The sequence below is a fragment of the Phycodurus eques genome, chromosome 11, assembly GCF_024500275.1.
Source record: "Phycodurus eques isolate BA_2022a chromosome 11, UOR_Pequ_1.1, whole genome shotgun sequence".
NCBI lineage: Eukaryota > Metazoa > Chordata > Actinopteri > Syngnathiformes > Syngnathidae > Phycodurus > Phycodurus eques.
In genome coordinates this window covers 17,904,602-17,918,921 of record NC_084535.1, presented here as the reverse complement: position 1 = coordinate 17,918,921, position 14,320 = coordinate 17,904,602, and the positions used below count along the sequence as shown (strand labels likewise).

The window sequence follows — 14,320 nt, the reverse complement described above, 5'->3', positions numbered from 1 at the left end:
TTAAATAATTGTTTGAATGTTTATAAAAAAAAAAAAAAGAAGTTTTGTTTAAACCTTTCCTCCTCCTGTCAGCAATTTTGTAAATAATGCCATTGTTGGATACCCGTCAGAATCAGAGAGCTGTGATTGAATTTGTTGCTTTGGAAGGGGAACCACTAAAGATTTTCAAAAGGTTGCAAAATGTCTATGGTGAAGCTGCAATAGGCTACATCACAGTCAAAAAGTGGGTGTCCAGGATCAAATGCAAAGAACAAGGGCCTGCTTTTAACGACCTCCGTGATTAGCAAAGGAACGGCAGACCATCTTCAGCGGTGAATCCTGCGAATAGTGCTAGGCTCAATTGTTACCCAACAATGGGGCAGCAGTCCAGAACAGCTTGCCCATGGAAATATCTTCACAAATGGGCAGATAACAAACTATTTATATGGTTGTTTAATTTCACACTTGATGGGTGGGCAAGGAGGCAATCCGGAGATCCCTACCCAGTTGTGTAACAGCTATTTGAAAGTCGGTTTTACATATGTATCCCTTAACCAAACCCTCTTTCTGGTCTGCAGGCACTGTGGCCGCATCCTCTTCATCATCCTCCTCTTCACCGTCCTCAAGCTCACTGACAGCAGCAGTCATGTTGACGCTGGCTGACCAACCAGTGTCTTCATCCTCCTCCTCCTCCTCCTCACAGAACTCTGGGGTATCGGTGGAGTGCAGGTGACAGGATGTAGCAGCTAGGAGCCGCCACAATAAGCACTTAACCAGCACCCTGGGGCCACTGCCCCCATATCCTTTCCACAGGATGGACAAGTCAAGCCACAGACTGTAACGACTGGGGCACAACACCAGATCAGACACACACAAAAAACAAAACAAGAAACAAGCACTATTTTGTAATGACAACTGTTTTCTTGGCAAGCTAATGGCACTTAAGTGCACTTTTATGATGATTGCGTAGGGAGGTGGAATTTGTCTACAAAGATCCACAATTGTTTTTTGTGCTCTGCTTAATTCTAATTGAACATTTATAAGAAAACATTTTTGCAAGCAATAACTGTTTCCATTTGATAAGAAATGCATTGGTAAGGGGTGTTTTCCATTCGACTCCCTCCTGTGCTCTGTCCTCGTAGCTCAACATGGCGCTCGCTGCCTGAGCTCACTGTTTAATTGAGGAATTCAGATGAACATTGCCACATTGGCAGTAAGGGCAAACTAAATGTTTAACTTAAGCATGTTCCCTGTTCATCACCATCATAAAAAAGGCCTTCTTGTGGCTAAAACTTAATTGAAAATGTTCATATCTTCCATAGGCATGCACATGTTTGCATTGAGTCTTGGAAGGTCACTGGTAGTCACAGTGGATGGATTATGGTATGTTACTGTAGTGCCTTTTAGTTCTTTTCCATGTGGCACTTGGAGGAAGGACAGAACTTTTTCTGCTCCTCCTCTCAAATCAGAGGGTTGCCTGAAATTATATCCCTTACGAAAGACTTAAGAATGCGGTGTGAGTGAGTGAAGCTCTGTGTATGTAAGGACAGTGAATGATGGATAGTGATGGCTTTTATCAGAATATGGTAATATTTAAATGTAGAACTATACTGGATCACCTGTAATCTACTACTGAATACTTATCCAGCTTGGGTATAAACCGTGCAATGATGATGAACGCAATGGTCACATTACTTCACTTCATCTGCCTTTTTTCCTTTTTGTCTCCATTTTTAACGAGTTGTCAGTCTTTTTGTCTTTGACTGAAGACTTGATGCATGTCTCCAACTGGATCATTGACTTGAAAACAGCCATAAGAGGTATTCACAGCCTAAATGAAGCTGAATCCCACGTGTAGTGTTCCGAACAGCGTGAAGTTAATTAATTTCAATGTGCTTTGTTTTTATTAAGTTTTCATAGCGTCCCCTTTACTATCATTCATATATCATATCCACTGTCACACTCCTTCTCATACTCACCCTTACCAAAAACATTTTTTCATGTACTATGACCAGAATAAAGGTAAAGATATTGTAAATGTGCATTTATATTATACAGTGATGTATATGGATACATTTTCTCCAGTGTTTCCTTTGTATAGATCCTTACTCAATGATAACCTGAAGTTACATTTTGTTTAGCACCTGTATGTAATAGTTTGCTTTTGTTATAGATTTGTATATTGGGAGGTGTTTTGAGTCAAGCTATTTAATATCTTGCACTGTTAATAATGTACTTTTCTGTACAGACAGTTTTATGGTTTTAACTGTTGTTTGTGTAAATATTGACAGTCACAGCATGTTTGTTCTCATCCATTGTCCCCACACACTGCCTTGAAAAAGTTCATACCCCTTGAACATTTTCACATTTTGTGACCTTTCAATCACAAACCTGCATGTATTTTGTTGAGATTTTATGTGATAGACTAACACAAAGTAGCACATAATTGGGAAGTGGAACGAAAATTATAAACGGTTTTCAAAATTTCTTTGCGAAAATCAATCTGAACATTGTGGTGTATATTTGTATTCAGCACCCTGTACTAAAACCCCCTAAATGCAATCCAGTGCAATCAATTCTCTTTAGAAATCCCCAAAGTAGTAAATAAGAGTCCACCTGTGTGTAATTTACTCTCAGTATAAATACACTTTGAAGGCCTCAGCGGTTTGTTAGAGAACACTAGTGAACAACAGCATCATGAAGACCAAGGAACTGACCAGACAGGTCAGAGATGAAGTTGTGGAGAAGTTTAAATCAGGGTTATGTTATTAAAAAAAAAAAAAAAAAAAAAAAGAACATGTCAGAGAGCATTGTTTAATCCATCATCCAAAAATGGAAAAAGTATGTATGGCATAACTGTAAACCTATAAAGACATGACCATCCACCTAAACTGACAGCCTGAGCGAGGAGAGCACTGGTCACAGGTCAATGGTCACTCCAGAGGAGCTGCTGAAATCCACTACTCAGCTGGAAGAATGTGTCCACAGGACAACGAGAAGCTGCGCGTGCTACAAATGTGGCTTTTATGGAAGAGCGGCAAGAAGGAAGCCATTGTTGAAAGAAAAGGCATAAAAAGTCCCGTTTGCAGTTTGCTGCAAGCCATGTAAGGGACACTGCAAACGTGGAAGAATGTGCTCTTGTCAAATGAGACCAACGTGGAATTTTTTGGCCTAAATGCAAAGCGCTATTTGTGACAGAAAAAACTGACACTGCTCATCACCCTGAACACACCATCCCGACTGTGACAGGTGGTGGCAAAATCATGCTGTGGGTATGATTTTCTTTAGCACGGACAGGGAAGCTAGTCAGAGTTTATGGGAAGATGGATGACGCTAAATACAGGACAATACTGGAAGAAAACCTGTTGGAGGCTGAAAAAGACTGACTGAGAAGGGGATTCGTCTTCTCGCAAGACAATGGCCCTAAACCTAAAGCCAGAGCTACAATGGAATGGGTTAGATCAAGGAATATTCATGTGTTAAAATGGTCCAGGCCTAAATCCCATTGAGCGTCTGTGGCAAGACTTGGAAATGTCTCCATCCAATCTGGCTGAGTTGGAGCTAATTTGCAAAGAAGAATGGGCACAAATTTCAGTGACTAGATGTGCAAAGCTGGCAGAGACATACCCCAACAGACTTGCAGCTGCAATTGCAGTGAAAGGTGGCTCTACAAAGTATTGACGCAGGGGGGGCTGAATAAAATGCACACCACATTTTTCACATTTGTATTTGCTTAAAATTTTGAAAACGATTGCATGATTTCTCTTTCACGTTACAATTATGTGATACGAAACACACCACACCACGAAAATATTTACCTTTGTGGCTGTAAGGTGGCAAAATGTAAACAAAGATCAAGGGGTATGAATACTTTTTCAAGGCACTGTACGTTTTCTCGTGATGAGATTTTTTTGTAGTTTGTCTATTTTCTTCTGACTGTTGTTCATTTGAATTGTTTCTTCGTATATTGTTTTCCTATTTTATTTTTTTTCACGTACTTTGTATTCAATTTTGCTTTCATTAGTTTGTGCTTGTAAGAGAAGAATGCTGGTTTTGAATGAGGCTTACCTATTTTCCAAACTGCATGGAAAATGGTTCGGGTCATAGACTACGATAAAGGAGCTTGTTGAAATAGTATTTATTAGGCTCATTCAATGACGGTCATTATGTAATTTATTGTAAAAATGCAAAGCAAAACCCTCTGTTTGAAATAAATGCCATAGTTTGTGAAGTATCCAGGTTAACTGTTGGTATAATTGATACCTTTTTGTTTGTTTAAATTAGTGAACGGCATGGAAGGGCCGAATAGTAACTCTTTGCATCAACACTAAATTTTACAACTTCAATAACAACAGTCTTCTGTAAATTTTCTCAGACACAAAAAAGATGTGTCATGTTCGACAACGGTTGGGCGTGAATGTAACGTCATAGCCGTAGAAAAAGTCTGGACAGTGACAGGGGAGGGTGCCATATTGTTACCCAGCTCGACATATGCAACGCAAATGACTAAAATTTACTTTGTAAGGGATATTTTCCACCGAAACTTCACTATATATATATTACTATTACTAAGATGTTTTTTTTTTAAATCAAGGCTGTCAGAAGGGGGCGGGGTGTTTGTGTGCGAGCACCCCCTATTAAGAAAATATTGAACTTTTCACATAAAATTCGTTATTCATCTCTTTCAATTAATGATGCTCGATGTGTTTATTTGATTCATATAGGATTTGCCAAATAATAAGCTTCTTCAAGGGACAAGTAGCGCTCAGCCACACGAGATGGCTGCATACGCATGGCTTTTCCGGGATGAGTGATACAGTCCACAGCCACACAACCAACCCAAAAGAAAAAAAATCGCCCGAAATCCACTTTAAAAAGGCAAAAAACTGTCTGAATCTAATACGAGGCAATGCCGGGATTAGAGACAACATGGCGTCCGTTAACCATGTGACGTCAATTTAACCAATGCGGAACAGCGTGGTGAGTTCAATTAGTGTCCAGATATTCCTTTTCTTGGCGAACGTTGGTATACTGGAACTTGGTTGGTTATGAACGTGTCAATGTTAATATAACCCAATGAAATGCGATTTACGGACCCGCACTCTGGCACCAGCCAATCAGTGACTTTGAAAGGAAAGTGTTTCGTTTAACGTCGCTTTAACTTGCTAGCTAGTTTTGCTGAGTGAGCGCTGTGTTGCTGAATTGGTTTGAGTCAGACAAGTCTGCGTCCAAAATGGACTTCTTTTGCGGTGTGTAGAACGGTGAGACGGCGCTCTTACTTTACCTGTTGTGTTAAACTTTTATCAAATCAAATAAAAATTGAAGTAAAGCCCACGTTACAAGTGGAGGTTGAAACCACCTGGAGCACGTTACTTTACACGTGGCTCACTAGCACGTAATACTAAAGATTTGAATAATTATGTTAACAGTCGCAATGTATTATCATGTATTATCTTACATTTTGTTCAATTGCCTTGATCTGAAGGGTAGCGTCAGCAGGCACATCGCGACTTGGTTCGTTTTCGGTCGTTTATTTGCAAGGAAGACGCTCTCTTAGGTACACACGTGGTTTAATTTTAAAATAATAATAATAATTCAACAGCTGGTAATATTCTACATCTACAAATATCTTGTGTTTGTAGCGTTTCAAGTGGCATTCTTTTTAGTGGCTTGAAACTGCATTTAAATTATACTTGTACGATACAATTACCAGAGTTGCAATACCTCTCTGGCAATCAAACATACACAATGCAGTCTGGTGTACCTAATGTGTTGACCCAAATGGGTCATTTTATATTGTCTTGAAGGGAATGTATGCGTTTCAACAGTTTAAGATGACCTGAACACAGACGCTGTGTCTGGGTCAACCTCAGCAACATTTTCTCAGGTTCAAGCAGACATCCACCTCCAGGACATTTCCCACCTACCATCCTAGGATGGACCAGGTGAGTGTATCTTAAATGTTTCAATATTATGCTTTTTAAATTTCTGCTGGCATCTTTAATAAACCCCCCAGTTGCCATCTGTGGCCTCTGGGACAAGAAAAGGTGCAAGAGTAATCTTAGAACATCCAAAACTGAGAGCCACTTGTCTGACGCTCTTGGTTATTTCACCTCTAAGACACAATTGTGATTGTTTATTTGTTTCCAATTGAATAGTTCACTTAACCTCAATATTTACCGCAATGTTTTCAATGACACTGTATATGAGACTAGTCAGTGGCATGCAGACCTCTGCTGGGGCCATATAACAACCATTAGGATCAGCATCCAAATATACACTTTAAATCAGTTTTCTGTAATTTTGCTTTCAAATGGTAAAAAGTTGTTGGCTTAATCAGTTTGTTTGACAATGGTGCAGCATGAAGGTAACATTTAGATGTACTGTAGTTTGTTCATCAATGTGTCAATCTTAACCTAACCCAATCTTTGTCTGTACTGTCTGTTTTTTTTTGTTTTTTTTTATTATTTTTTTTATAAATATACTGGTGTGTGCTGTATTACATCATACTCATTTGCTGCAACTGTGAAAAATTAATACCTCTGACAATCAAACATACAGTACAGCCTCAAAGTCCATAATTTTGTGACATGTAACAGTTCACTCAATCTAACATCTGTTGAATTGCATAGCTGTCTCTTATACAAGTGTTTCTCACCTGTACACTGTCGTGTCCTTGTGGTCAACCTCAGCAACATTTTCTTAGGTTCAAGCAGACATCCACTGCCATGTTCCCCACCTACCATCCCAGGACAGACCGGGTGAGAGGCTCTTAAACGTTGCAACCTTGTCATTTTTTTTTTTTTCCTCCTGGCATCTTTAATAAACCCCCCAGTTGCCATCTGTGGCCTCTGGGACAAGAAAAGGTGCAAGAGCAAACTTAGAACATCCAAAACTGAGAGCCACTTGTCTGATGCTCTTGGTTATTTCACCTCTAAGACAAAATTGTATGCAATGCATCTTATTGGCTTGGTTTGCTGATTGTGGTGGTGAATAAGGATTGTGATGCCTTGCTTCTCTACAGTCTGTGGATGACATTTACCATTTGCATTTCAGTGTGGCATATTGAAGAGAAGACCCCAAAGAAGGGCAGACGCTGGTAAGTTCCACACTGTGTGGTAGGTAGGACTCCATGTCAAATCTCAACCCGTATCACGGATGCCATACTGTGTACAGTACATGTGATATCCTCTGTTGTTGCTGGAAAAAGTGCTGTTCTTACATTAATCTCATTTTAAAAAATATATTTTTTCTTTTTTTTTTGTTTAGCACACAGCTGTCACACTTTCATTCTGCACTTCTTTTTCAGGCTTTCATTCTGCACTTCTTTTTCAGGCTTTCGTGTAGCCCACTGAGATGCAACTGGAGGTGTTACAAACGTGATGCAAAGAATCAAGTTCAATCCATGGTTAAAGTTGGTGGGGGAGACGTGACTTGTTCATGAGACCTGTGGAAAAGATGAGATGAAGGATGAAGTGTTGGAAGACAAATGAGAACATCGAGCGAGTGAACTAGGTGGTGTGTAGTGACTTAAGATTGACTGTGCGAAGGTGCCCAACCTGAACGGGGAGGACCATCTTGGTGCTGGTGTTGGGTGAGCGGAAGGTGGTCGTCAAGATGGTGCTCAAGCTTGTAGGATGACAAAAAGGAGTCTTCTGTGTCTTTTTTTCAAAACTTGCTGGAGAAGAGGGGGTACAATTGTGTGCCCAAACCAAAGATCAAGGTCATGCTGATAGCATTTGTTGACCAGAAGGGAGTGAGTGATCCATCAGGAGTTTGTGCCTTAAGGTCAGACAGTAATTGAGGTCTTCTACTGTAATGTCAATCGCCTCCAAGACCCTGTTCAGCAAGCTCTGTGGAGGACAACACGCCTGGCAGTTCTTGGATTGCAGCTTTCAACCACTCGATTTATTCCTCAGATCTTGCCACTGTATGACTTCTTGCTATTTCCTGGCACAAGACTACTGCCAGAGGAACTCATTTTGTGTTTTGCCACTGTGACTTAGGCACAGTGGCAAAACTGTGCCTAAGTAACAGTGGCGGGGGGGCCTCAAGGACTTCACCAGGTGCTTCTGTTGGTGGCAGAAGTGATTTGTAGAAGTGCATCAACTCTGGAGGGGATACCTTTGTTGAAGGGTATAACGTGTAATTTTCTGTAGATTTTGCAATATTTAATTTACAAGATAATGTTTATTCTTTTTGTCGTACCTCATACATTTCTCCTGGTACTCAGGCGCCCTTCCATATTCCAAAACATGCTTCTTGGGATAATTGAATATTTTAAATTGTCCATAGATGGGAATGTGAGTGTTAGTCATTTAATTAATTAATTAATTAATTAATTAATGTATTTATTTTTAAATGTGCCATGTGATTGACTGGTGACAAGTCCAGGATGTTGGGCTGTAGTCAGTTGGGGTAGACTCAAAGGTTCACCGGTGACTGTAATAAGGATAAGTGGTATAGAAAATGGATGGCTATTGTTTTTCTACCTATAGATGGCAGTAGCAACGCACAGTAAAGCTGCTGCTCTTTCTCTTTGTAACAGGAGAGCCATTTTGCTTCAGGAGCGGAAATGTTCCTGGGGATTTCGACAGAATGCTGGAGGAGGGAGAAGCTAATGTTGGTCATCTAATTGGACCCACTTGTCTAGATACAGTGCGTTTAATTTAGCTGGGTGAACAGGGTCGTTGTGTTTTCAGTGGAAAGAGAGCATGTCCGCTGAGTGTCTCCGAATAGAGTGGTAATTATTTTCCTCGTCTGCAGCTGTTTTTCCTCTTAGCTCTGTCTTGACGTTGCCAGGAAACGGGAGCGAAGGGTAAACCTGTTTTCTACACTGAAAATACACCGAGGAGAGTGAAAAGTCAATGCAGGATGTTCCACTTTCCATGAGCTCATGCATACATAATGTCCTGCGCAGTCATCTGCATGCAAGCACGTGCGCTGCAGAGGTGACTGGAGTGTAGCGTTCCAATTAGAACGGAATCTGCTGGCAATCTGTCTGGAACACTTTACTCTACACAGTTTACTTCCTTTGTAAAATTTGGCCACTTATTCTGTAGACTGTTGGCTGGATAAAACTGAAGGACGCCTGGCTGGCACCTACTGCCTACCTGCCATCAACATAAAGTAAAATAAGAAATAAGCCTTCCACTGTGAATGAAAAAGAAAAAAAAAAAAGTTTGGCAGCATGTCACTTTCCACTGAAAATTGGAACACAAGTGCATCATTAAATTAAAATACTGTGGGAAGTTATTTCAGTAGGTCAATTCAAAATGCAAAACTCATGCTCTATAGATTCAGGATTGTTTTATTTTGATGATTGCATGCAGCTAATGAAAATTCCAAATTCACCATCACAAGAAATTACAATTTTACAAAAACAAATATTATTTTAGTTCCGTGTCATGTAGTGTTTCCCATACTTTCAGCTCAAGATTGCACTTAATTTGGTTCCTCCCAGGAACCCAATTTTATACTACATGTATTGCCATAACTTCAAAATATAGGAACGATAAAGAACATCTTGCATTTTATACTGCATAATATTGAATTTCCAAGTCCTTCAGGGTGACTTTATATTCTTCGTAACAAACATGAGGAAATGGTTGTGTATCCCCCTTCTGTTTAAAAAGTTGTAATATCTATAATGTGTACTTTATTGGTCATTTGCAGAAAATTACTTTGTTGCAATATAGTGTAATTGTAGGGATATACATTGTGAAAAACACCTTGTCAAGACTGACGCGTTGTGCTTCTTGAACGTAACACCCATATGAAAACTAGCCCAAATGAACAGGAGGGCAAGCACAATAAAAAAAAAAAAAAAAAATTGTGTTGCATGATGTAATCAAATATTTAAAATACTATGCTGCGATGACTACTTAAATTCGCGATCTGCGAGGCTGTGTTCACGCTCGAGGCATGAGCTTGTCATGGTTTTGTGCCATCAAAATAAGGTGCCGTTTGTAATGACTAGGTTGCATTCAAGGCGTCGTGTGTGGAACAATGGATTATGAGTCAGCGCTTCATGTTGAAATGGAAGAGAAACGAGGAGCGCCCGTTGTGTGCAGTAGGGGGCACTGTTGCTCCGAGCTGCCCCCCTCTCACCACACGTCCTACTTCTTTCTCGGAGGCGTGAATGAGGGGTGAGATCACAGCAGCTCAGTTTGACAGCTTGAGAAAACGTCTGCTGCATGTGTATTTGTGATACTTTTACTTAAGTGCTCGCAATAACTCTCAAACCGAAGTAGTATACTGTCAATGTTATGCTATGTTAAAATCCCTGCATTGCAGATTATAGGGCCTTATTTTAAACCACCAATCCATTACTGTTTATATGTGCCCATGGGACTATTACAAGGTATATTTGAGTTGTGCAAGACATGACTGGAGAACCTGTCACCAAATGATGGTCAGCAGTAATTACCGTTGCTCTGCTGTTTGGCCCTGCGAATGTCAGGTCGTGATCTTGTGCAACGAATGGCTCGCAGGGCTCAGATTGGATATCTGACAGGTGGGGATGACTGGTAGTGCAGAAGCAGCTGTGTTTGGGAGTTAAGCGGCCAGAAATAGCTCGCTAGTATGTGGTTGCCATGGCAGCTTCAGCAGTAGTCTGAGGAGCTTTTGGTAAGATGGTGTTGATCTTTGAGGCCCTCCCGCGTATGTGCCGTTGAGCGTTTTAACACCCGATGCCCAGAGTCACTCTGTCTGTAGCTGATGTCATGCGTGTGGGTCTCGTCAAATATTCACAGTCACGGAGGGAAACATTAGAAGCGGGCCAGCAGCTATAATAATAAACACCAGTTGGGCCCAACACCTCTGTGTCATTCACCAAGTGAGGGCGAAGATGTCCTAAAAATAAAGCGACACTGTACGTGCGGAGAGTATTAACTTCCACGCAGATGACCCATTTTCCATCTCGGAGGGGCTGAGGATGGGTGGAAAATCAGAGGGAGTGGAGCCAATCACGTGACTCCAAAGCAGGCTACAAATCCTGGCGGATTTCTCTTCCACCAAAGCCTTTCTGTCGTGTGGTTTTCCCATTTTTATGCTTTCCTTGTGCTCAACAGGAGCCCCTTTCAAACTGCCTGTGAAAAACTAAATTTCCTTCGATTTAAACAGCACTGAGGTGGCATGGGGTATGACGTTTACCCATTCATTTTCTGATTTCGGAGGTAAAATCTGAAGCCTCTTTTACACAGAGGCTGCAAAATGATTGCATTGGAGACATAACAGTAACATTCATTTACTTGTTTTGCACCCAGAACCCAACGAGCCAGAACCTTGTGATCTCTGTGTGGAAGAGGATGACTATCTGGAATCGGGGTGTGAAGTTTAAGACTCAACACTCACTTCTCTCGACCTGTTTGGTTGAAAGCAATTGTTCCTGACGGCCGAGTATTTTGTCACCCTATACTCTGGCACTAATGTCATCACGCATTTAATTATCTGATTACAGGATGCTGCGTAAGCGCACACAATGAAGGCAATATCTAATGCGCAAAGTCACGTGACCGAACCCAGAAAACGGGTTAGTGGACTTCCTGTGTATGCCCTGATAACTACCATAACAACGGGTTTATATGATGATAGTTTGAACCCAAATTTGCTATAATTGTTTTCTTTATGGTTGTGTTTTCGGATAAAAGTTAAATACGTGTCTATCATTTATTTATACAAATATGCAAACATGAACAAAGCCTAAACATCAGATGATGTCATCTTTGATAGCTCTTGTAGACATCTTGTGTAAAACAAACGGTACTGTAGACATTTAAAGTTCCTGCTGGTGCTTTGTCCCTGTCTCCTGCTATAGGGCTTCGCCATTTATTCGAGGCGGACGGATGTGCTTTGACCTGTCTTGCCAACTGTGGAAGTTGGTTGCACATACACTCTCTTGGGTTTCTTTTTAAAAGCCGGATCCATTCTAGATCTTCTGTTAGGTCTCGAATGTACCCATTTCGTGGGTCCTCTGTGTGAAACAGGCTAATATTCTGTAGCCCTTCCATTTGTGGTTATGGCCCAGCATCCATTCTAGCCCTCTTGTTTACATTTCCTGCCGAGCTGCATGGTGGGGGCCGCGTGCACCAAACCACCTCCTAATGTCATCCTGCCCAACCTCCGCCTTTCTCCTCATCACCAGATGCCCGATATGACTGAAATTCAATAGTGCTGCTTTTCCTGAGAGGTGTAAGTGCATCACATGACTTGTGAATCCCTGTGTACATTGGGCAGCATTTTGGTCTGGTGGCAAGCTCCTCTCGGAGGCTGCCAAATTTGTAATGCATTGGAAATATCCATCCATCCATCCATTTTCTGAGCCGCTTCTCCTCACTAGGGTCGCGGGCGTGCTGCAGCCTATCCCAGCTGTCATCGGGCAGGAGGCGGGGTACACCCTGAACTGGTTGCCAGCCAATCGCAGGGCACATACAAGCAAAACCATTCGCACTGACATTCACACCTACGGGCAATTTAGAGTCTCCAATTCATGCATGTTTTTGGGACGTGGGAGGAAACCGGAGTGCCCGGAGAAAACCCACACAGGCACGGGGAGAACATGCAAACTCCACACAGGCGGGACCGGGGATTGAACCCGGTTCCTCAGAACTGTGAGGCGGACGCTCTAACCAGTCGCCCACCGTGGAAATAAAGAGGAGAAAATCGACATTTCCCTTCCTGTCATCCATCATCAACATTATCTGTGCAATCTACAGTGGAAAATACAAAGTATTCAGAGCAGCAGGGTGAAGCAAGGGTTAACTGTTTTTTTTCCCTTCCTCTGCCTGTGATCTGCCCTCCTCTTGCACAGCAGAGCTTTGAATAGCATGAGAGTCAGACAGGCTTGTTTTGCATACTGTCGCTCCTGCATTGACTTGTAGCAAATCCCTGCCCTCGGGAGGCATGTCAGAGGGGATTAATGGGAGGGCCGGGCCTCACAGAGTTCCCCATTGTGGCGGCATAGCCCTGCACTGTATTTTCATCGTACGCAGTAAGGAAAGAGCGAGCAGGTGGGGTGGTGCTGTTGGTGGAGGAGGGGTCGAGTGTTTATTGTGTGCATTGGGAGAGGAGGAGGGGTTATACAGTGGTGTTATTTCTCACTGTCCTGATTCTTTTGAGGACAAGGGAGGGCATGAGAGAGTAAATAATGTATTTGGAGCAGCAGGGTGGTGGAGGAGCAGGAGGAGGTGTGGGGTCTTGACCACACTCAGGACATGCATGGGAAGGCAAGCAGCCACGCACAGGAAGCAGGCGAGCTGGGGGTGCGGGTGAGGAAGGAGGGAGGGGGCGCTACAACAACCTGGCTGTGTTCCTCTGGGGAATGTGGGGCCTCAGCAAGAATGCTGCAATCCTCCACTTCCGTTCCTCTGTGTTTTACCAAAACAAAAAGTGTACTGCTGCTTCCTGCCATTCTTAATGAAAGACGAAGAGTATGTTTACATGATGAGTGGGTATAGAATTAGACAAACGTAAGTAATACGTCTTGTCAGCTAGTCGCAAGAGCAATGTAGTGAATGTTTCTGGATAAGAAGATTTCTAAGACTTCCCATAAGTGACACGAACGCAAACGATAGCGCCGTGGTCCGAAATACTCACCAGAGGTTGAACGACGAGATTTTCTTGCAGTAGACTAGAATATGATGTAAGTCGAGTCAAAGCCGATTCAACCATTGATTATTTTTCAGCACAGGACAGCGGTCGCCAACCTTTTTTGCACCATGGACCAGTTTCATGTAAAGACATATTTTGAAGGGCGGGCACACAAACAAATGAAGAAATTTCTTAAAAACACAACTCACCATTACGCTGAATGTAGTTGGTAGGAGGCCTGCGCATGTCTTTCTTGTCAACAAGCAGTCCGGTCTCATCCTGTGTTCCATAGCTTAGGATGTTGTAAGACGGGACACTGTAGCCAGGTTCCCAAAAAAGTAAGCCTTTCTCTGTAGGGCCTATATGTATGTGACTTGTGGTTTTATTGTATTTGAGGATGGACTTGAATATTTTACCAGCTCCTGGTCTGATTTTGGGTCAAATATTTCCACATGCTTGTAACAGTACTGGCATATGCCAAACAAGTGTTCGTGATGTTGGTTTGGTGCATGCCATGATATGTATAAAGTTCCCATTACCACACAGTTTTTGTCTGCGCATTATTTTGGACATAACATTTTGCCCACAAAGATGAAGCTTCACTTTGCGCTGCTGCCCTCGTTCCCCACCACCAGCTCCGGGGGTACCGCTGGTATGAATATTTTAAAACTAGCGATCATCAAAATAGCCAAAGTTAATGACACTAACCACTATTCTCATCCACAATCAATTTATTTTCATACTCTCTAGT

At 42.0% G+C, this 14,320-nt stretch overlaps 1 protein-coding gene, 1 long non-coding RNA gene and 2 other non-coding genes across 5 annotated transcripts in view; all 4 read left to right on the top strand.

Moving 5' to 3' along the window:
* The window catches only part of arid4b (AT-rich interaction domain 4B), a 71,096-nt gene extending 66,883 nt beyond the window's left edge, over positions 1-4,213 (top strand). Inside the window, 1 exon segment of the mRNA XM_061689407.1 lies at positions 558-4,213. Coding sequence (XP_061545391.1) covers positions 558-712 — 155 coding nt within the window. The 3' untranslated portion in view covers positions 713-4,213.
* Positions 4,214-5,157: 944 nt separating this feature from the next.
* On the top strand, positions 5,158-14,114 carry LOC133409465 (uncharacterized). Of its 2 annotated transcripts, none has more exons than XR_009769412.1 (5): positions 5,158-5,240; positions 5,808-5,924; positions 6,672-6,740; positions 7,036-7,078; positions 7,315-14,114. It is a non-coding gene; the product is annotated as an uncharacterized LOC133409465 (long non-coding RNA). The 2 variants fall into 2 exon arrangements; XR_009769413.1 differs by having other exon boundaries at positions 5,787-5,924.
* Positions 5,972-6,107, top strand: LOC133410229 (small nucleolar RNA SNORA14). Its single transcript, XR_009769517.1, has one exon. It is a non-coding gene; the product is annotated as a small nucleolar RNA SNORA14 (small nucleolar RNA).
* LOC133410230 (small nucleolar RNA SNORA14) lies at positions 6,791-6,926 on the top strand. The gene has a single exon (XR_009769518.1). It is a non-coding gene; the product is annotated as a small nucleolar RNA SNORA14 (small nucleolar RNA).
* Positions 14,115-14,320: the final 206 nt, after the last annotated feature.